At 39.5% G+C, this 22,894-nt stretch overlaps 1 protein-coding gene across 3 annotated transcripts in view; it reads right to left on the bottom strand.

Annotated features, from left to right (window-relative positions):
- The window catches only part of LOC139144565 (kinesin-like protein KIF28P), a 503,294-nt gene that overhangs the window by 313,731 nt on the left and 166,669 nt on the right, over window positions 1-22,894 (bottom strand). For all 3 annotated transcript variants that reach the window (XM_070715275.1, XM_070715274.1, XM_070715276.1), the window contains exon 8: window positions 9,301-9,502. In XM_070715275.1, coding sequence (XP_070571376.1) covers window positions 9,301-9,502 — 202 coding nt within the window. The remainder of the gene's footprint in view (window positions 1-9,300; window positions 9,503-22,894) is intronic.

Here is a 22,894-nt window from a genome sequence, read left to right as displayed (position 1 = left end):
ATGCAATGCATGATGCTCCCTAGCTTGGTCCTTGGATTGTTGCCTTCCGTCTCGCCCCTACACACCATCAATTGCCTAACAATCACAGGATTCGGTCACATGTGTCTTCAAATTTTGATACATTAATTCTACCATCATCAAGCACGGAACACATAAAAAAACAATGGTCGCGGCTACGGGTTCAAGGACGTTCACGGGGAGAAACACCACGGATTTGTCGCAGAATTGTTATGACTAGCTTTATGGAGAATATTGGCGATCAGTGGATGGTCGCACATCGAACCGACGCCAAGATAAAAATATGATGTCCGAAAAGTTTAGTTTTGTTTTATTCAATGAGTTATCGCCTTTGTTATCGCCTAAACATCCTCGGGTTTTGTTTTGTTTTCGGGCAGACTGCAACATGAATATCTTCCAAATGCATAGCGTACGGCCGTTCATGCAATCATAGACCCATGTGCTTTGGCAAACGGGCCAATTTTTTGTACGTCGGTTAGAAACTAATGACAATATAGGTGAAGATGTTACATCTGTCAAATTAGGACAGAGTATTGAAGATTAAATTACTTCATCGATCGACAAAGAAGAGAAAGAATGAGTCAGTGAATATCGAATCATAGACGGGAGAATCGAGGGTTTATGATCAATTGGGAACAAAAATATTTCGATTAATTGACTAACACAACCAAAAAGGAAATTTTATTCAACTTTGAAAAAAGTCACCGCCTTCCGTTAGCATAGGATTCCATGGCAATGGACCAACACATGATGTCGTTTAGGTCCTCAAAAATCTTCTAAAACGGCACGACGATAATAACTAAAATGAATGAACAATTAAAAGCCCGTATTTAAATGACACGATATCAGTTGTCGTTTCAATTTTTTTCCTTTCTGTTAGAAACTCCACGATGATGTTTTGGAAATCAAACGGGAAATGCCATATTCTCGGTGCTCCGATTGATCCGTCCATTGAAGTAAATTTCACTTCCATGATTCGCCCATGCATGTAAAAAAAATAGATGATCCGCCTCAGTAAATATCTGAAGTTTCTACAGGAAATCTCTCGTCCGTTCACGGATCTTTTTTCGTCTTTAATTTTAGTTTCAAGTTGTTTATAGGGTAAGGAAGCTAGAAATCCATCAAAACATCGCTCCAGGGTCTATGATCAAAAGTATGAGCGCGTTTTGTCATCAGCTGTCAGCAGGTCGTTTTCCAAACCGCGACAGGGACTCGAAAACCCGCCATAGTGTCACAGGACGGTAGACGTAATTGTGTGCTATCGTTTGGTCCGTTTCAAGGTTAATTGACTCTGAATAACCTAATCACGGTCGTGACTCCCGTTTTTGACATAACTATATAAATACCCATCGGGATTGAGTGTTCATGGCGTCCCCTTTCACTTCGACCAGCACTTGAATCAGTCTGTGAATCGTACGTCCCATCCCGATCAGTCTCTCGTTGATTTTTAAAACCTGGTAAATAAAGTTCTTCGTAGTCAGATATAATATTCTATTCTCCGTTATGTAAAGATGAATGTCTCATTCATATTTTTATTTAAACGAATATATCAACTTCTTGGTGTTTGGAAATAAGTGTGTTGCAATAATTTCCATCGGGGACTTCAATGATGAATTCTCTCAGCGGTTCGCTCATGATACACAGCACTGTACTTCCATGGAGATCGTATCGCTGTTTTAGCAGTGACTTTGATCGTAAGTTTTCATTCGACCAAAGTGATGAAATAAATGCTGACAAGCACTAACTATGTACAGACCGAGTTCACTTCACATTCTCACTATCGCCCGCACTTTCAAAGTGAGCACGTACACTTCAAGCCCTCACATTCGCTCTCCTAACTTTAGCCTCGCACTTGTCGATTTCCGGTACCCTTACATACCTTACGTCAGAAAGTCAGTCGTAAGGACGGTCGCATTTGCTGTTTGCAAGTTAAATGAGAGTCTCAGACCCGGTCTCAAATTCACTCGCAAACGTACATCACAAAGCGAAATGGGAGTCTCAAGTTCAGTCGCAAACGTGATCGCACTTTGACTCTTCTATGAACTGAGAGTGTCAGAATCAGTCGCATTCCTTATCATTTGGGGTCGTCATGAGTTGGAAGTAGCAATTATTGGACGATTCAAGGTCGCAGAATTAGAGCAAGAATTACGGTCCAAGAGGTTCCGATCAAACAAGGGAATGAGTATGGAGTGTCCGGTTTACGGCTGCACCGCCTATTCAGACAGTGAGACAGCTAGGACACTCTCGCCATATATTGAGTATAGAGTTACCCTACGAAACGTATAATGGCAGAGATATTTGGCCATGGAAATAGTTTGAGAGTAAAATTTAGCGTCTTTTTTAACTGTGAAAGTATTTACCGACAAGGTTCGGGTAGAAACTACAAACAGATTCAAAGGTCGATTTACGATGCAAATGACACTCGACTGGCCGAGTTACCTTCCCTTTCGGGTGATGTTATTACATACTTCACATACGTGTCGGAAAAATTACTCCCATCCTCCACATTTTAGTGACAAATTCACCATATTCCCCACGAAAAACATGAATATTTCTTTGAAATCGCCTGACTAAACCAAAATAGACTATTAATACCGTGCTTGACATTGAAACTTCGCAATGGCGCAGAGTAAGGGCGCAGTTTGGGCGGCGCAATATACCGGCGCAAAATGGGGGCGCAGTTTGAAATGCGCCGGCGCAGTTTGCAGGCGCACTTTGGTGATTTCAGATCGCTTACATAGCTCGGGTGTCTGCTCTGCCCGGTTTGGAAAAGTGAGCTTATTGTTTTGTAAATTCTATGCGGACACAGAGGGAACGTGATGCGGGTAATGCACATAAAGTTTTGCTATATTACATTAGAATGATGCCGTGATTTACAATGTAAGAACAATGTTGATCTAGCATTTATTTTTCAATCTGTACCGGAGCTAATCATAGAGCATAATAATTTGTCTTGATCAACTGAACTTTTATTGGCGGACTGCTCATGAAGTGAGTCGAAGTCCAGGGTCGAAATCAATCTCTTGAAAAGTATGCGATATTTCATAGCACAAATTCATGTCAGTATAGCTTTAAAATCATTGCGATTGAATTGTTATTAGGTAATTATAAACTTATGCGGTAAATTTAAAGAAACCAAAATTGAAAATGATAGAATAATTTCCATGAACTTGAAAAAAATTAAACAACCATGATCGTGCTTTTTTCGAATCAGCAACTACTTTTTCCTGTGGATAAACTCAATCACACTGAAAAACTGCGTGCTGCTTGTTTGTCTATCGTTGTTAGTAGTTCAACGGACAGTCGCCACCGGAGAACGACGAATGCTCGTTTCCACATATCAGCCAACGCGATATTTAACTGTTTGACTGAAGTTCACGCATTTCATTACTTGTACAAAATTCGACCATCGCGATTTTAGAATGACACATGCAGTGTAATATCAGCGTGCTCACAGATTCACATCTGTTTTAGGTAATCGCCTCCATGGTACTCGCGAAGCCAAAACAAGTCGCTTTTAGAATTGTTCAAGTTTCATGTCAGAATCGATTTATTTCAGTTTTTTGCCAACTTTTTATATTACTTTTAGGAAATCGTTTTAGATACATACATTGTCAGGTGTTATATTTAGTTTAGCCTAACGATGGGTTCTAACCTGACACAACACAAAGTTAGCCCGCACTGGTGCTTCTGAGGTTGGAAACCGCGTTCATGTAGCTGTCCGTTTTTAGCTCCATGCCATGTTCAAGGCGGACTGTGGTCGTACTTCAAGATGCAGTACAGAACGTAAAAGCTAACGTACGCAACACGGCGTCTGAATGAACTTCGTCTTTGTCAGTATGTGCCACATTGTAAATTCATTGTTACGTGTCTCTCTCCGGGCAGGAAGCTGAAAACGCGTTGACGATTGCACAACCAAAAGAGAGGAAAACACAACGTCATCGGACTTCGCATGCAAAATCACATAATTTTTACGAAGTATATACGCAGCCAGCCATTTCTTCGCTTGCTAATCAAATACGGATAGTTCAAATTTTAACAGGTACACTAAAGTGCACAGTTAATACGCTAGTTTGTAATTAGGAAGATGATTATCCCCAGATTTAGCTCGGAATGACAGTTGTGTAAATAAAGCCTAACGCTTACGCCGCGAACTGGCCGTTTCAGTGTTCATTTTCTTCAAATTTTCACGTCATGTATCATTTCATTCACACCACAAATTCAGACAATCGTGTAAAAAGTTCTGTACTTCATTATGGGCTGGAAATTTCCACCGAAAATATGAGCAAACCGGAATTTTAGCTGACTTTGTGCGACTCCAAGGGTCGCATACACATTTCTGCAATTTACTCTGTTCCATTTTTGGCAATGTATCGCAACTTCTGGAGAGTGTAACTTGGCGCCGCGTTGATGGATTAGCCTTATCTTTGCACAGATTGAAGTTAGTGACTGTTTCTACAAAACTGTGTCTCAGAATTCCGATGTTCCAAAAACAAAAGATATCGTGACAAACGTGGACAAAAGCCGTTAATGTATTCAGAATCCACCACTTCTCACTTTCAAGGCTAATTGTGCAAAAACAAAGCGGAGTATCAAAAATCCAAGACACATTTTTTTACACACCTTACCCTGCTATCGATTGCAGTAAACGACTTACCAATGGCCATCACCCTCTCGTACTTACACTTTTTTAAGTGAAAAACTCAAAAACACACATTTTTTAGCAAAAAAAACACACGCAAACAGGTTTTGAAATATTCTTACAATTTTTAGAATCTTCAATTGTAGAGCTACCAAAACTACATGTCGGGTTAAAGATTCATTTTCAAGGTGAAAAATCAGGTTAAAGAAAAGTGTCTGTGAATGTGGGTCTCCCCCTTAAGTTAAAGATTGTAGAGACTGAATGGACAGTACATTGAACTGAAACAAATACAGCTTTTTTTTTGGTACTTGTTTTTTTTTTATTTTGACCGCCCGCCCTGCCCGAGTATTCCTCTGGAGATGAGAAACAATACAAATAAAAGGGTCACCCTTACTCTTGCTATACCAGCAACATGAAGCCTATCATCGCTGGACCAGTACAAGCTGACATCATGAAGGCGGTGAATTCCCATGATGATATTCATCGCGATGAACGGACGAATTTCCTTGGGCTTAGTGTTGTACGTACCAGTACGAGTCGACGCCCTTCCTCTGCTGACATTTTTTGGCGTAACGGTTGGTTTCCTCGGCGAGTCGGCAAATGAAGTGTGGTGTGATCATCAGAGAAGAGTAGTCAAATGGCTGAGAACCAACACCAAGACGGTGATTTGACCCAGATTCACTTACGTGACGCAACGCCTCGTCAATTTCGCGAACATCGATGTCACTGGCCGTATACTCTTCTTGAAAACCTAAAAGTTCTTCTTCATCGTCGTCATCCAGCAGCATTCGCATGATTTCTGCATTTGCTCGCCCTGGATCCATTGTTTTCAGACGCGATTGCGAGAACTTAAAAGGTTAAAAGTCACCGTAGATGTTTGTACACTAACTGATGGGGAATGACCTTGGCGGGCGTGCCCTAACACCTTCAGAGGATGGTAATGCAAAATTATCCAATGGGAACATACATATTCATTGACCTGAAAGCAAAGCCCCAGATATAACCTAGACGTCATCACATTACCATAAGCTTTGGGCGGGAAGGTTTCCAACTACCCCGGATGGAAATTCCTTCTCACACTCCATGGAAATGAGTGGCGCTTACGGGTGCTCTGGACTGCTGCCAAAGTCCGGCGCTTAGGGGCGCTCTGGACTGCAGAGGGTTCAGTAAATAAAGTTTGCAGATTCTTTTGTGGTACGTCTACCACAACACTTTGATAAATAAATTCAGCAGATTGTTTTCTGGTATGTATGCCACAGCGATGACGTGTGGACGTGAGCATTGGTTTGCAGTGCTTGGTTCATTTTTAGTGTCAGTTATGCTGACGTCTATGGTGTGATCGAGGCGAGAAAAGAAGCTGATAATAAGCTGTTGATAACAGTGTTGTTTCATATGTAGGCCTACACTCTAGGCTGCAACAAAATATTCCCATGAAAACATTTTTCCCTGTTCATTGGGAAACGTTTTGAGCCAATGATCTGCACGACAATTCAACATTAAATTCATCAATTTCATGGCAGCAACGAAAATCTCTCAAAAATCGGCCGTAATCCATGACAGAAAAGAACTTTGCCGCAGTTTGCGATATCATGAGCCAACAGGGCAATATGTCAGTCACCGCGGTCGGAATAAACAATTATTCTATTTGTGTCTACCGAGAATTATTTTCCCAGAACATCCTATGATCAGTGTAGTTACTCAATCGCCGACTTAGCAAGACAAGGGAATTATTAGTCGTGTTGTAATCCACTTAACCTGCCGATGTGTACACCTACGTACTTGTCTCCAGAAATTGTTGAAGTGGTATGTTGGTTTTTTTGTATCTCGCGCCCGTAGTATAGAACACAATTTTCATTGAAACTAAAGTCCCGTATCTCTTGGAAGGCACACTATGGTTCTAGTATAGTGCCTAAGGTTTTGTGAGTAACAGTACACACACGGTTAGCCCCTGCGCCACTGCTGTGCTACATAGTTGTACATAGTGTAGGGCTTCCCTGCTGTATATGTCGGGTCATAGCCACTGGTGCTCAATACGCTGTTGGCGCCGTAGACTTCCAGTGAAGACATAAAGCGCTACATCAACGAACATTCTGAAGTAGCAGTGTCTTGTGAACAGTTGAAAACAAAGTTTTATGCGTACTCTTCCTTTGTGATTGAGACAACACGCGAATCTGCGGACACTATTCTTGACCCGTCACTGTGGCCACATGGTGTTTTGGTTCAAAAATATTATTGACATTTTCTACAGTACTGTATGGTTGTAAATTTAATTTCATATAATTGTCGAGGATTTAAATCATCCATTGACGTTATTCAAACTATGTGTGGAAGTAATGACATTATTTTGCTGCAAGAACACTGGCTTACGAAATCTGAACTTATTTTAATTTCTAATGTACACCGAGACTTTGAGGCATATGGTGTATCCGCTATGAACGATGAACTTGGCATACAAATTGGTCAACCATATGGCGGGGTTGCGGTTATGTGGAGAAAGTCGCTAGGAAAAAGCATCAAGATAAAAGATTTGAATAGACTCATTGGAATTGAGTTAACTATGGACTCTGCTACGATTCTCGTAATGGCATCAACGCTAAGCCAAATTGGCACAAAGCTAAGTATGAAAATTTGACGATTTATCAGACTCTTACAGGAGAATTACTCCGCGAAATACGCATTCCGCATAATACTTTAGAATGTAGAGATCCAAATTGTAGTAACAGTGACCACCTTGCGGATTTGCATTTGTTTTTTCACAAGTGGTTAGTGCTTTGAAACAGGCTGCTGATATTTGGAAAAGGGAAAAGCTATGGGAAGGGATGGGATTACATCTGAACATTTCATATTGCGCAAATCCTGTTATGTTTGTTTTACTCAGTATGTATTTCACGGCGTTCTTTATTCATGGATGGCTTCCGAATAATTTTATGGATGCCACAATTGTGCCAATAGTGAAGGATACAGCCAAGGATCTCTCTTCGGTAGATAATTATAGGCCGGTGGCTATAGTTACAGCAGCCTCTAAATTATTTGAGATGTGTATCTTGAGCCGCATTGAGAAGTACATATGGACCAGTGACTTTCAATTTGGGTTTAAAAAGAACCATTCCACTGACGTGTATTTTCATACTTGAAGAGATTGTTGATTTTTATAAAAGAAACAATTCTTCAGTTTTCTCTTGCTTTTTAGATGCAAGAAAAGCATTTGATATAGGGTCAATCACTGGACGCTATTTAGGAAATTGATTGATAAGAAAACACCTCTATTCATTGTTCGTATCCTGCAGTTTTGGTATTATACTCAACTGTTTTTTGTATGCTGGGGCTCAACAGACTCCAATCATTTTAATGTCATTAATGGGGTACGTCAAGGTAGCATAATTTCCCCATAGTTATTTGGACTTTACATTGAAAACCTTAGCCATAGGCTTAAGTTAGCAGGAGTTGGATGTCACATAGCTGGAAGGATTTTGAATCACTTGTTTTATGCGGATGACATTGTATTGATCTGTCCTTTGATTAAGTCGTTGCAGAAATTAGTTAAGATATGTGAACAGTATGGAGATGAACATGACATTCTCTTCCACACAACTAAAACAGAATGTATGTCGTTTTTCCCCCGGCAGTGGAAACCTGTTAGAACGCCTTGTGTATATTTATATGTGATCAGCAACTGAACTTTGTCACAGCTAAAAAATACCTTGGATACATAGTGACTTCCACGGGTTGTGATGAAACAGATATGCAGAGACAATTAAGAGTTATGTATGCTAGGGCAAATTTTATTGTTAGGAATTTTACAAATTGTTCAGAGCGTGTGAAATGTACAATTTTCTTCAGTTTTTTATATAGTTTTTATTGTTTACAAGTTTGGTGTAATTATAGTACCAAGATGATGCACAAGCTTCAGGTGGCATATAATACGTTGTGAATAGTATCTGGCCTAAGAAGGCAAGTAAGCATTAAGTAACAATTGTGTCAAGAGAAATATTTTTAACTTTACGTCATTACAACGTAACCTGCTGTTCAAGTTTGGTAAACGGCTACAGGAAAGCAACAATGGAATAATTGAGACGTGCATTCATTCCAATAACTTTTTTATGTCCAGTTTTTGGAAAAACTATCGTCTTTTATAATATAATTAGTTTTATTTTAGTGTTTTCTTTTTGTGTGTGTATATGGGACTTTTTATTGGCCTGAAATAAAGACATAATAATAATAATACACTTTTGGATAGTCCATCGCTTGGATAGTCTGTCGAAAGCTGCAACTTTTCAAAAAATTACTTTTCAATGAATTACTTTTTAAAAGCTTTTGAACTCCGCTATGATTCATGCTATGTTACGTACAGCGATCATGATTGCGAGGACTTTGTACTGGACGTAATAGTATCACGCCTGATGACATCATAGGTCATGTGAAGACTTCATTATGACTGGGCAGATTGGTGTGTCACAGGTCCAATCTCAGCAGCAAATCTGATATAAGAAGGGCACTAAAATACCTTCTGATCCAGTCAACTTGGTTCATGTTGATCCAACTGAAAATTATTGCACATTGTGTCATACCTTGATCACAGATTTGATATTCATATAGAGTGAAAACAAGTTTATAACATATATAGCAATGTCAGATCTCACCTGCACCACCCCTGTTTGCTGAACCACTTTGTTTTAACATTGCCTGTAATTTGGCATTTTCTTCTTTCAATTCCCGGATCAGTCTGTCAGTCGGGCTTTCATTTATCACAGCTTTATTTTGGATTTTTTTAGCTCTGTCTGCATATCGCAGTGTTGACAATGTCTCATCATAGTTGATATCAGCTGGACTCAATGCAGCAATCTACCATAGAAAGCATATTACTTTACTGTTAAAACTTCTTTGAACTAACCATTTCACCCCAATTTTCATCCATTGCAGAAGCCCAATTTTGTCACAGAAAACTGTGAAAAAATTGCAACTAGTTTGCTCTTTAGACACAAATGTATCGGTATAGTGAACTGATGATTTTGGTGAAATTCCAATATCACATTTGTTGCACACATATACACTTCTAACCTCCCTTCTTTGGTCAAGTACATTTATATCAATTATCTAACATATATAAATGCACAGGTACATGTATAGCTGCTTTTGTACAGTTAAAATGGGGACCCGGGAGGAACCAACACACATTGTACCTCTGTTTATGACGTGAATGTGAAGTACTGTATAATGGCAAAAAGTCAAATTCTTTGGCCAGAAAAGAATACAACTGACAAACATGAAAAATATATGAACTTGTTGATAATTGCACAAGCACTAAACATGATTGTTAGGAGTTGGCTATGTAAATTCAAGTTTGGAATCTAAGTATAAATCGCCTTTCATATGTGTGAAAGTGAAGAAGGACATAGGACTCAAATATCTAAAATAAAAAATGGTGTCAATTACACTTAGTACTCCCATTTGATGTATGTCGTAAGTAAATATTTGCAGGAAGGATGTGCAAAAAGGAAAGTAATAGTAGTGCCCAACATGAGAATTGCACCAAGGAGGCTTTTTAGCTCCATGATTGCACAATGGTATAGTGTGCATATACATTTTTGTTATGGACCCCTTTTATTATGACAATTGCGAGAGCAGCAGGGTGGCTCATAAAGCTTTGAATAGTATAGTTGAATTAAACAGGGAATGTCACTGCAAGCACAGAAGATGTTACAAGTATGCGAGAAAGTAAAACAAAAGGTGAAATATAAATTAGACACACACACACACGCACACACACATATAAATATATATGTATATATTTATATCACATGAATTGGCCAGTATCACCACCTGTCTGACATACACCAGCACAGATAAGAAGTCCATATTACCCGTTTAACTTCATCAACCAGAACTTTTTTCCTGCAATGGTACCATTCATACATGCACACTGCGACACATCTCAAGCATACACTCTGTGCCTCATCGAAAGGAATCTTTCAGGCTTGCAAAGGTTGTAAACTTGTGGTATTTCTAAAAGCCATGGCATCTCTAAGAATGAGAGTTACTATTTTGATTGTGTTGTTGCAGTTGCTTCATAAATATATTTGTAAATACGGATAGTTTTCAATCGGATTCGAACCCACAACATACGGCATCAGTCGCCTAGCTGAGAGGTCTGAGACAGAACCAGTCGGCTAAATCTCCACTCCCAAAAAAGAGTGGTTCAATAGCCGGCTAAGTTGTTACATTTTTCTGACTGAGACCTTTCAACACGTTGTAGAGTTCGTGAAGCACTCACGCACGCATGCTCACTATCATACATCGCACATACACACTTTATCGAAGCAAAGAAACGAATTTCATCGCTTTAACTGGGCGAACGATAACCTCGGGGACAATTCTGTCCACCAGCAGTGTTACCAACCCAGGATAGAAAATACGGATAGTTTTCAATCGGATTCGAACCCACAACATACGGCATCAGTCGCCTAGCTTAGGTCTGAGACAGAACCAGTCGGCTAAATCTCCACTTCCAAAAAAGAGTGGTTCAATAGCCGGCTAAGTTGTTACATTTTTCTGACTGAGACCTTTCAACACGTTGTAGAGTTCGTGAAGCACTCACGCACATACATCGCACATACACACTTTATCGAAGCGAAGAAACGAATTTCATCGCTTTAACTGGGCGAACGATAACCTCGGGGACAATTCTGTCCACCAGCAGTGTTACCAACCCAGGATAGAAAATACGGATAGTTTTCAATCGGAAAATTCTAAATAAAAAATATTCTAAATAACTCAAAATACCATGGCTATACGTCATTAGCATGGTGAAAGCTATGTCCACCCATGACCGACTTGCTTGGCAATCGATCCAGCACAAAACAATGATTGACACATTCACGGAGGTATGTAAGGGTGCCGGAAATTGACAAGTGCGGGGACAAAGTGAGGGCTAGCACAATCAAAGTGCAAGCGAATGTGAGGGCTTGAAGTGAGGGCTCTCACAATCGAAGTGCGAGCAAATGTGAGGGCTTGAAGTGAGGGCTCTCACAATCGAAGTGCAAGCGAATGTGAGGGCTTGAAGTGAGGGGCGCCTTGAACCGATCAAATTTGGGCTAAGACATACGAAAAATGAGAGTCAAAGTCGTTTTCAACGTTGAATAAAAACTTACTATCTCCAGAACACAGTCGCGGCGCGGCATAGCTCTGTGAACAGTTGAACGGCTGAGCGCGGAACGAGTACACAATGACCTGCGTACAGATCATGACCCATTACATCACTTCCGTCTTTTTCGTTAACCTTTTCGTGTTTTTTTAGTCATTGCATTTCAAATATCACAGATATCCTTCTTATTATTAATACATGCAACTCAAGCGAGCGATACTTCTTCTGGTACAATTGTACGACTATAGCACAACTGATAAATGTGACTCAGTCAAACCAGTTCACGACCTGGGCACTTGAACTCTGATACTGTTTATCCGACATGGCGTCGTATGCGGAGTTTTTGCCGGAGAATTTTCGAAGAAAGAGGAAACTTTTTTGAAGAAATTTTAGAGTGGCTTGTTCACCAGATAAAGTAAGATCATGGGAAAATGTATTTTTGGAGACTTGTCTGGTTCTCTATGATTGATTTTTTGAGGATAAAAAAAATTCAATAGCTACTAAAACTGAGAAATCAGACAACAGCAAATGACAAATTCTTTTTTACGTTTGTACTGACAGTATGCTTTTTATTTTCTCTGTACACAAAGTTTGATAATCATTTCAAAAGATCAATTGCATCAGAATATCAGGGGTCATGAATGCTTGTAACCTTTACATTTTGTTAACAAGTTGATATTTTACCTCAATAAAGAATGCCATTTTGGTCAACGAGCCCTTGAATATTGTTCACTGAATCAATCTCATAGTCAATTATATTGTCACAGAAATTATAGCTATCTCTGTGTAGTCAGCGATTGACCAGTCATTAGATAGAAATTTGACTGTCTCCTTTGTTTCATACTATATAATCAGAAAGCTCTGCGACCTTGCATCACATTCATATGTTGTTTGTCTGTAGCGGAAATGATTGTGCCGTCTCTGGCTCTGGAACTTTTAAGCCAACGACTTGATGAACAAGCAATCTATCGGTGAGCAACACATCGCGACCGAATCACTTGCTGTAAAACGAATATGCATCACCGTCCTATGCATGCATCGTGTATCAGCCTTGAGATAAACAAACTCTGTGACAGGCATGTAGGATGCCAAAGACATTTTGTGCCTTTACGTTTACAACAACCTAGACTTAGTCAATCGTAAGAAAGGTAGTGTTGAAACATATTTCAACTGAACGCAGTGGCTATTTCCCAGTAAAATACGTCACTTCCTCTCTCTCTCTCTCTCTCTCTCTCTCTCTCTCTCTCTCTCTCATGTGTCAATATCGAGTGTGGTCTCTCAGCGTACCGTCATTCTAATTTGTGTTAGATGGAAATGATCATTGCAGTTTAATCTTGAAATTGGCCGGGAAATTGGCCAAACGTCATAACTAGACACTTAATTAATTATTGTCATGGTCTGGAGCAAGTTATCAGCTTGTATAATTAAAAGTCGGAAGTTTTTGCTTCCGAAGGGGTGCACGCGTAAAATACTGAACGTGTAACTAAAACTCACCGTTGAAAATTTACAGACTTTCAAAATTAAGCCGGTTGTACAGTCAACAATAAATAAGACAGAGCAATACTGCCGATCTCAAAGACTCCGCGTATTTTTTCAACCTTACCAATGCAGCAATGGCGAGAGTATGAGTCTAAAAATATTACATCACGGTATTTGGCTTGAATATGCCATCGACCCGATGAACACGTTAAATTCGGACACCTGAACCCTGACGCTACCCTGACGCAAAACCTGTAAGGTGGTGAAATCTCGGATATATATCGGATATTTACTTGCGATTTGACAAAATCTAGTATCGTCTAGTATGGAAGCAAGAGTCATTTCTCAGAAGTCGGGTTTGACCAGAACTGTAAGGTAGTGAAATCTTAGATATGTATCGGATAAGCTTATTTACTTGCGATTTGACAGAATCTGGTATTGTCTAGTATCGAAGCTAGAGTCAGTCCTTGGAAGTTGGGTTTGGCCAGAACTGTAAGGCACAGGGCAAGTCATTCTAGTATCGTTTAGTATCGATATTTGTGGCGAAGGGAAATTCGTCTTGGTGTGACTGATGGACAGACAAGCAGACACGATGTGTTCTGTAATTCTGCTACAACACACACATTTTATTCCGTGGTTCTACTTCTATATATACACCAAAGCATAGACCCTCGAGAAAAACGGGACAGGCAACTGCTGTGGTTTTTTTTGTGCGATCTATCTTGGAATATATTAAGTTTATTTGCCAAGCGGTCCCCGACAACAATACTTCGTACTTAACACTGAATCTCATTAACGATCAAACTGACGTTCTGAATATGTACACTTTGCTCTTGCATGGCACGTTCCGAGTAATGACACAGAGAATTTTGAGGGTTTTTTGATACCAGTCATGGTGAATGTTCTGGTAACGATGAAGATCACAGTTTTTCTCGAGGGTCTACGACCAAAGTTAAATGTCGAAGTCGACATAAAATAAAAAACAACGGAAAGGTCAGATTTGCATGTTATGGCTTCATTTAACTAACAAATAAACTAATAGATAAACTGACGCTGTGAAATCGTCATTAGTATGTGTATAGAACCCTGGATAATAAACAGAAAATAATCTGTTTTGCATTATTTCTGTCAGATTTCCATTCCCGACAATATTAGAGTCCCCAAATCGCCGAAAAATATAGGGTATAAATATAGGAGATTTCACAGATCCGGCATGCCGAGGCACAGGGCAAGTCATTCAAGTATCGTCTAATATCGATATTAGAATCCCCAAATCGCCAATAAATATCGGGTAAATATCGTCGATTTAACAGACCGGGCGTGCCATGGCACCAAGCAATTTATTCTGGTATCGTGTAGTATCGATATTACAGTCCCCCAAAACGCCGGTGAACATCGGCGGTTACACAGACGCGGCTTCCCATGGGACAACCGCAGTTCATTCGATTCTAGTATCGATTCTATAGTCCCAAAATTGTCGATATGTCATACTTCGATACTAGATTGTAAATACCCGTTATTTACAAATTGTGCAAAGTCGCGCCTTCATGAGTGTCGAGAGACACTTGAGATTTTGAACGACGTCATCAGTCGTGTGTCATTATTGTCATGGCATTAATTTAAATAACCACAATCCCCCGATGGGCTTGTCTCAAGTTTAAAAGCTTTACAAGAAAGTGTTTTTCAGTCCTGACAGTGTATAACCTAATCATGGCGATGACTGATGTTTTAATATTTCTGCCTGTCGCACATATAGCGTTTGATTTCACTTTGACAAGCACTTTGAATGTGCGATACCTGCCCGATCAGTCAGTCGCCGATTTTTAAAATCAGCCAGACATTATATTCTTCAAGAAACTCAACAATGTAAAGATTACAAAATGCCTCATTCATATTTTTACGATGTTTGACAATTTTTTCCGTCAGGGACGTCATGTACTTTAATAGCCGTTCGCTCATATCGTGAAGCTTCGATCGATGCTGTAGCTCCATGCATGCTCATACACAGGGCTGCGCCGTTTACACTTAAGTGGAGATCGTATCGCGCTTTTAGCAGTGACTTTGATCACAAGTCTTCATTCGATCAAGGTGAATTTAGTACTGATTTTCGCAAGTCTCAACCCTCACATTCGCTCGCACTTCGATTGTGAGAACCCTCACTTCAAGCCCTCACATTTGCTCGCACTTCGATTGTGAGAGCCCTCACTTCAAGCCCTCACATTCGCTCGCACTTTCATTGTGCTAGCCCTCACTTTGGCCCCGCACTTGTCGATTTCCGGCACCCTTACATACCTGATTCACGTGACCAAATCTGTATGTCTGATTGGTGAAGATATATTCGATGTATAAAATTTTCAACTTGATCGTATTTATGAATGAAAGTGTACCTCTAATCATTTGAACATTTCCTGGGTGACGGACCGCTTTACTTAATGAAATGAAAGTAATCTGCGTAAATTAGGCACAAATTGTGACAAAAATCATGCAATTTGTTACAATAATTTTGATCCATCAACATCAAAAGAAAAAGAAGAAGACTGTTCATGTGATAAATATACACTATAGGAAAAAAATGTGAGACGAGAGCGAGAACGTGACGCTTTCTCCCAGTCGGTGAGAATCTCTTGTCATTCTCACTGCTACCGGTGAGAATTTTTTAAAATTGACATGATGTAAATATCGGGCACACTGACACCCGAGGCCGGGCGGCTCAGCTGGCCATTTCTGGGACGGCGTGATCAGCTACGCTTCCGCAGGTTTTTTTCTTGATTAAGTGTCAGCGTATAAAGCACAGTGTTCATTGTTTAATGACTACGAAATTCTCAAAGAAGCTAAAATATTTTAGGGGAGACTTAGTCGGGCAGAAGGGAACAGATGACGACAATGCAACTGCTTCGTCAACAGTATGAAACAGTATGAAACTTCTTTGCTACACGTTGTGTCACAGTTACTGGCAGCGCAGTGCTGTATTATACACAACCTATTGTTCAGTCTCGCGCAGAGTCAGTCAATCACCACGTAAACTTTTTGAGAATAAGTTAGATATCTCCTAACATAACTAATTATAGAGTCACACATACATGAGATGTAGTACTTGTATTTTTTTATATTTACAATCACTTTCGTAAAGCATCTGAATCAGCGTTCAGTCCTGGTGGATGTAAACACGGTCATACTTCTACGGGGCCCGCATCCCCTTGTTGAAATGTTTTGGGCAACCTGTCCCAGTCTTGCTGCTGTGAGTGAGCTCTTGTCCACAGTTGATGATGATACACATGAACGCTTTCTGGTGACAATGGTCGTACTGGTACGGCTTTGCGATCACATAATTGATGTAGTAGCTCCAGGAATTGAATTCTATCTTATCGCATCTGGCTTCCGAACCGTGTTTATTCGACACCAAGTCACAAGGCCAAGGCACGGCATGCGAGGCACTCGAGAATGTGCACCGCAGAAAACGCTTCTCTGAATGCCTCTTTTCCGACCCTTTCTTGTAATTTTGGCAAATACACTGTCATATTCATGCTACTCAGTGATGGCGGAGAGAACACACTTTATTACTAAGTGTTCTGCACGATGCGTATGGATGATGTCAGACATATGAACAACATCGCAATATGTTACATGTCCCTTTTTTTTTTTGGCAAAAAGTCATAAACAACAAATATTAAACTAATCAACACTGTCATTGTTATGTCTGGCATATTTCTTGGTATACACAAAACAATGAATCAGTTCTGAATTCTGATTGTTCAAGTATTCAGAATGTTCAATGCCAATCAAACTTTTTTTTTAACAAATGGAACATGTTTTGTGTTGTGTGTGTATGTTTGTGTATTTTGTGGCCAAACGAAATTCCTTTCGATGAATTCCGGAGTCAGTTCTTGCCACATTAAGTGTCAACATAGTCCTGGAATCTAACTGGCCTTCTTACAACTCGTCCCCTGGAAGTTGTAGTTACCGCTGACTGGTTTCCTGTTGTATCTGTTTGTGTCATATTACTACAAGACAAGTTTTTATTGGTTAGCATCTGATATTTTATCCTCTTCGGCTGGTGGTACACTATGTTTTATAGCCAGGTGATCATCTGTGACGTCAGGAACTACTGGCATTTCCTTTGTTTTGCGCAGGTCACGACGCGTACGGTTTCTACGGTAGACGTGTCCAACTGACTCGACTATGTATGACCTTGGTGTGTTTGCTCTGGACTGTACAACGGCTGGTTCCCAACTTTTGGTGGTTTTCATCCTCACAAACTCATTATTTGACAGACTAGGCAGGTCTTTTGCATGTTGGTCGTGATAATACTGCTGCCTACGTGTCAATGTTTCCAGGTTTGGTTTTACATTTTCAACATGTTTTGGCTTCAGCAAATCTCGCTGGTTGGAAGGAGTGTTTTCATTCTCCTACCCATGAGTCTCTGTGCCAGTGATCCAAGTTGGCTATCATGTGGTGTGTTTCTATGATCCAGTAAAGCTATATGTGGATCCTTGTTGTTCCGTTTGGCTTTCTTCAGAAGTGATTTTGCACTTTTCACTGCATGTTGAAATCCATAGGCATCTGTAAACTTGACAAAATCTTTGTTTTCAAACTGTGGGCCATTATCCGTCATGAATACATCTGGTATGCCGTATCTGGCAAACTGTGCTTTGCAATATTAATGTCGGATAATTGTCGCACTCTTCATTGATGTAAGTTTGGTAACTTCAAAGAAACCTGAATAATAATCAACCAAGACAAAATATTGATCGTTGTCTATCTGAAACAGATCAGCTGCCACTTTGGCCCATGGTCGGTCTGGTACTTCATTTGGTTGAAGTGGTTCTTTCTGATTTTCGGCTCTGTACTCATTACATATGTAACACTTGGCTACTGTATCTTCTATTTCTCTGTTCATGTTTGGCCAAAACAGTACATCTCTTGATCTTTTTCTGCACTTTTCGATTCCAAGATGTGCATCATATGGATCTTTGTCATCATTTCTGGCCTCATTGACAATGGTATTACAACTTTTCTCTCCTTTATAGAGAATGTCATCATACACGGACAATTCATCTCAGAGTCTGTAATTCCAGTATTCTTGTATTTCTTTTGAGGTTTCAGATCTCCTCTCAGGCCATCCCTGTTAATTACTGACTTCAACTTCTGTAATGTTACATCATTTTCAGTCTCCATCTTCAACTGCTGTAATATATTTTTTACTATAACCCAAACGGGATTCAAACCCCCACACACCCACAGCAACATCGCCTATCTGCTGGGCCTCAAACAAAACCAGTCGGCCACCGTTTCCAACCCAAAAGAATTAGTCACAGTAACTGACTTAGATGTTACAATCCTGTGCGTGACCGAGCAACACAGTGTGCGTGGAGCAGACTACACACAGACACAGTACAAGCACATAATGGTAATCGGAAAAGCACAAACTTTTAAGCTTTTTATTGAGCTATCAGACAGACTCTGGGACAAGTAAATATCCACCAGCAGAAACTGTCCACTCAGGTTACTTTCTGACATGGGAAGTATCATGGCGACTTCAAGTTCTGCTTCAAGCTCATCACATTTCTCAGGCAGATAAGATCTACTCAATGTATCGGCCAAATACATTTCTTTACCAGGCTTGTACTGTACATGGAGATCGTACCTTTGTAGTTTTAGCATCATTTTCTGCAATCTCATTGGAGCTCGATAAAAGGTTTTTTTGACTACCGGTATAGACTCTAATGGCTTGTGATCACTTTCCAAAGTTGCTATCTTCCCGTAGATGTACTGGTGGAATCGCTCGCATCCGAACACTATTGCCAACATTTCTTTTTCGATCAATCTGGGCATATCTCTTTTGTGCCTCTGTTAATGCTCTAGACGCATATACCACTGGGTGGCCATCTTGAAGTAGGAATGCACCCGATCCCTCTGAACTGGCATCAACTGAAAGGGTTACTGGTTGTGATACATCATGATAGTACTTTAACACAGGAGCTTCACTCACAAGTTTCTTCAGTTTGTTGAAACTGTCTCTGTGTTGCTGGTCCCAGTGCCATTCAATGTTCTTTTCCAAGAGCTGTCTTAGTTGTGCACTTACGGATGACAGATTTGGAATGAACTTTGCCAGGTAAGTGACCATACCATTGAATCTCTGAAGTGCTGGTTTGTCTTCAGGGTAACCCATCTTTTGTATTGCTTCAACTTTGGTTGGATCTGGTTTTAAACCAGATGACCAATGTACTGTAGTTCTGTCATTCTCACCTTGCACTTCTTTGCATTTAATTTTAGGTTTTTCTCTCGTGCTCTCTGTAGTACGTTACGTAAGTTTCTATCATGATCTTCATCATTTTCACCTGTGACTAGTATATCATCACATATGTTATCGATACCATCTATACCATCCAGTATCTGTGACACAATTTTCTGGAAAACCTCAGGTGTTGACGATATGCCCCTTACGAAAATAGTCTGTAGATATTCTATTGAACTCTGATATTCTATAGAAATTCTGTATATTTTATGGAAATCTGATGGAAATATGCTTCCATTGAAATTCAATTGAAAATTTCTATACAATTCTGTAGAAAAATTTAAATTTTATAGAATTTTAATGTGTATAGAAACTTTAAATTCTATTGAAGTTTGCTGATAATTTTCTGTAGAAAATCTGCAGAATTAAACATATTTTTTATGGAATTTTTCAGTTCCATAGCTTTTGTGGAAATTTTTTTTCTGTTTTTTTTCCCACAGTTTACACTGTTTCAGACTTAAGTTCATGTTTTTGCATGTTGGCATGAGCTTTGATAAGAACTCAGTGACATATATATAGCTGGTTTCAATATGGAAAAGGTAGTGACATATACCTATGGAGAGTTCTAAGCACATTCTCGTGTACCCTTTAATTCTGAAAGTTATTTTCATTTACACACACGTGCCAGGAAAATGTATACAGTTTCAATTGTACCATTCCTTTTGTACATTTCATGACTGTACACAGACCAACCTGACTCTCTTTGTTAGATCCTAGGTCAAGTGAGCTGACCTGTGCCTGTGCTTTGTTATGCAAATAGTTTCCTGCCTTTACAATGGGCTGATTACATAATAGTGTAGCCACGCATTATTCATTTGAACTTGAGGCAGTCCACAGTGCACATGGCTCTTATGATAAGTACTAAAGTTCAACTCCAAATTCCATGGAAAATTAGGATCCAAGGTCCATTAGCAAGATTCTAACAGTGTTATGGAGAAGGGAGCTCACTAATATGTCACAACTGTAAGGATCCACATTGCAGCATCAACTGAAAATTACGTGAGTTAAGATACACAACACTTTAATTATGCACTTGGCTGAGTTGACAACTCAAAACTGCTAGACTGGAGAGGTAGGCCTTGCATTCATATGTGTAGGTTGCTTTATATTTTGTAGTCCCTGTATGTTTCATCAAGTTTCGAACGATTGTTAATCATAATTCTTTTAGAAATAAACTACATGTTTATAATTTACTTGCTGCCTGATTTTTTGTGAGTTTTGCAGTAATTCATTGCATTGGTATCTATGGCAATATCATAAGGTGGTGCTCCTTACTTAATAAAAGTTTAACACATATTGTTGTCATACTTTCTAAGAGATTGAACTCGTATAAGACAAACAACTTCTGTAAAAGAGTGCAGAAATTAAATATAGTTCTACAGAAATTCTACATAAAAATTCTGTAGAATGTGGTATAAATTCAATATAGTGCTACAGATATTCTGTAGAACGTGTATCGAATTTACATAGAAATTCTGTAAATTCTACAGAAATGATACAGAAATTCTGTTGAATTTCTACAGAAAAAGGGGCCAAAACTCCATTAAACTCCGTTAATTTCCATAAAGGTTCAGTAGAATTTCTGTAGAAATTCTGTATCACTTTAATTAAATTTTGTCATCAATTTCAATAGAATTTCTACAGAAAATTTTCATAAGGGGCCAAATGGTATAGACGTTTAAATCTATAACAACCAAAAGTTGAATTGAATGTGCAGAGTTTACTGCTTTTATCATCCAATCGGATTTGCCAAAAGCCACTACTGGCATCAACAAGTACTGTAAACACTTTGGCTTTTGGTATTCTTGAAAGAACTTCGGCATCGGATGGTGTTCTCGTTTGATGGCTGTGTTGAGGTCTTTCAGTCCATGCAGATTCGAATTTTCTTGTTCGGTTTCATCACAGTGACCATTGAGTTGACCCATGCACTTGGCTCATCTGCTTTCTCAATCACATCTAGGTTTTCCATTCTTTTTAATTCTTCTCTGATTTTTTCTCTAAGTGCTATAGGCACTTTCCTTGGTGGGTGTATCACAGGTCCTACGTTTTGATCAAGCTCGATGTGGTGTTTTCCTTCCACACATCCAAGGCCTGTAAAAACATCTTTATTCTCATCAAGGACTGGGTCATTGTTATTTATGGACATTACTCGCTGTATCAATCCAATGGTTAGACATGCTTTCAACCCCAACACTGGCGGGACATCTCGGTCAACAACTACAAACTCCAGCTTGTAATTCTTGACACCATATTTGCAATTCATGCATGTTTTACCACAGCTGTTCACTTTGTTACCAAAGTATGACACAAGCTTTACATTAGACTTCTCTAATCTTTAGTTTTCAATGGCTTAAAACAACTGTTTTGTAATGACATTACATTTTAAACTTTACAATCTTCATATTTATCTGCAACTTTACCATCCAGTCATCATCTTTGGTATTACCACTTGTTGCATTTTTTACAAAACCAACAAAGAAATCATCTGATGAACTGTCAGTTTCTTCATCCTGTACTGTATAAACTTTCTTTGGTTTTGTTGCTTTTCCTGGGTGTGCACGTGATTTGCACATTTTGGCAAAGTGGTTGTTCATTTTACATTTATGGCATGTCTGTCTAAATGCTTGACATCTACGCTTTTCATGTTCTGTACCACACTTACTGCATTTTATTTTGCTTGTTTCTCCATTGTTGTACTCAATATTTGGTTTATTTCTTCTTTGTTTGTATTTACCAACACCATGAATCGGTTTATCGTCTTCCTGCAGTGACTTCATTTGAGTAGTGCTTGCCTCGTTTGCCCTGCATATGTCGATTGCTTTCTGTAGCGTTAGGTCAGAATCTCTCAGTAATCTGGCACGAACCTGGCCATTGCTGACTCCACAGACTATACGGTCACATATCAGACTTTCCATGAGCTGTCCAAACTCACAAGACTTCACTTTGACCTTCAAATCTGTGACATATTGATCAATACTTTCCGATGAAGATTGACTACGAGTGAAGAAAACATGGCGTTCATACGTGATGTTCTTTCTGGGATTACAGTAATTTTGAAACTTCTCCATGAGAACATCAATTTCATGTTATCACCCTCATTAGCAAATTTGAAAGTGTTGTACACTTCTATGGCTGCATCACCGACCACGTGCAGGAAAGTAGATGCCTTTACCTTTGGAATTTTTCCCTCGATCCCGCTGGCAGACAAGTAGAATTCCAATCTTTGTTTCCACTTCCTCCAGTTCTCGGCAAGGTTACCTTCAAGACTCAATGCCTCTGGGGGTTTCATGGACTCCATTTTGCTCACTCGTATGTTCAA

This window comes from Ptychodera flava, chromosome 11 (assembly GCF_041260155.1).
Source record: "Ptychodera flava strain L36383 chromosome 11, AS_Pfla_20210202, whole genome shotgun sequence".
In the NCBI taxonomy this organism is placed as follows: Eukaryota; Metazoa; Hemichordata; class Enteropneusta; family Ptychoderidae; genus Ptychodera; species Ptychodera flava.
Note: the sequence above shows the minus strand (reverse complement) of the source record. Positions and strands in the feature narration are given on the sequence as shown.